This window comes from Neopelma chrysocephalum, unplaced genomic scaffold (assembly GCF_003984885.1).
Source record: "Neopelma chrysocephalum unplaced genomic scaffold, ASM398488v2 Primary Assembly neopelma1_96635, whole genome shotgun sequence".
Taxonomy (NCBI): domain Eukaryota; kingdom Metazoa; phylum Chordata; class Aves; order Passeriformes; family Pipridae; genus Neopelma; species Neopelma chrysocephalum.
The window spans coordinates 3,953-5,057 of NW_020925280.1; the positions used below are offsets into that span (position 1 = coordinate 3,953).

A 1,105-nucleotide genomic window follows, 5' to 3' on the forward strand; every position below is an offset into this window, starting at 1 on the left:
GACATTTCCTTGGGAACCCAAACTGGATTTAAGGGACATTTCCTTGGAACCCAAACTGGATTTAAGGGACATTTCATGTTGTTGGGAGCCCAAAGTTGATTTAAGGGACATTCCATGTCATCTGTAATTCCAAGTGTGTTTCTCCAGCTGGAGACCTTCCTGCCTGCTGGAAAAACCCACCAAAGGTTTAAAAACCGTGGGGATTTCATCCTGTTGGTTTTATTTTGGGTTTCTCTTGCCACAGTCAGCTCATCCCCCATCCCCACCTTCGACCTGCAAGACGGTGGCAGGAAGGTTTGTCCCCGCTGCGACGCCCAGTTCCGGGTCACCGAGGCTCTGAGAGGACACATGTGTGTGAGTGGCCATTCCCAAGGGATTATCTGGGATGTATTCACACCTTAATTAGTTCTGGATGCAGTTCCATGTGAGGGATTTAATTGTTTCTAGATTCAGTTTAATATACGGGGCTTAATTAGCTCTAGATTAAGTTTAAGGGGGATTAGCAGTTCTATACACAGTTTAATATATGGAGCTTAATTAGTTCTAGATTCAGTTTAAGGGGGTATTAGCAGTTCTAAATACAGTTTAATATGTGGGGCTTAATTAGTTCTAGATACAGTTTAATATGTAGGACTTAATTAATTTTAGATTCAGTTTAGGGAGGATTAGCAGTTCTAGATACAGTTTAATGTGTGGGGCTTAAATAATTCTAGATTCAGTTTAATATGTAGGGCTTAATTCTAGATCCAGTTTAATATGTAGGACTTAATTTTAGATTCAGTTTAGGGGGGATTAGCAGTTCTAGATACAGTTTAATATGTGGAGCTTAATTAGTTTTAGATACAGTTTAATATATGAGGCTTAAGTAGTTCTAGATTCAGTTTAATATGTAGGGCTTAATTAATTCCAGATTCAGTTTAGGGGGGATCAGCAGTTCTAGATCCAGCTCAGTGTGGGAGTTAATGATTCCCAGACACAATTTAACGTGGGGCTCAATCATTTCTAGACTCAGTTTGACTTTGGGGTCGTTTTACCTCTCCCTGGGCACAGTTCCCTTGGTATTTTGGGGGTGATTTTACCTCTCCCTGGGCACAGTTCCCTTGGT

The 1,105-nt window shown here is 40.9% G+C and overlaps 1 protein-coding gene across 1 annotated transcript in view; it reads left to right on the forward strand.

Annotated features, from left to right (window-relative positions):
• POGZ (pogo transposable element derived with ZNF domain) overlaps positions 1-1,105 on the forward strand; it is a 16,943-nt gene that overhangs the window by 3,797 nt on the left and 12,041 nt on the right. Inside the window, exon 6 of the mRNA XM_027708936.1 lies at positions 245-354. Within this exon, the coding sequence (XP_027564737.1) occupies positions 245-354 (110 nt within the window). The remainder of the gene's footprint in view (positions 1-244; positions 355-1,105) is intronic.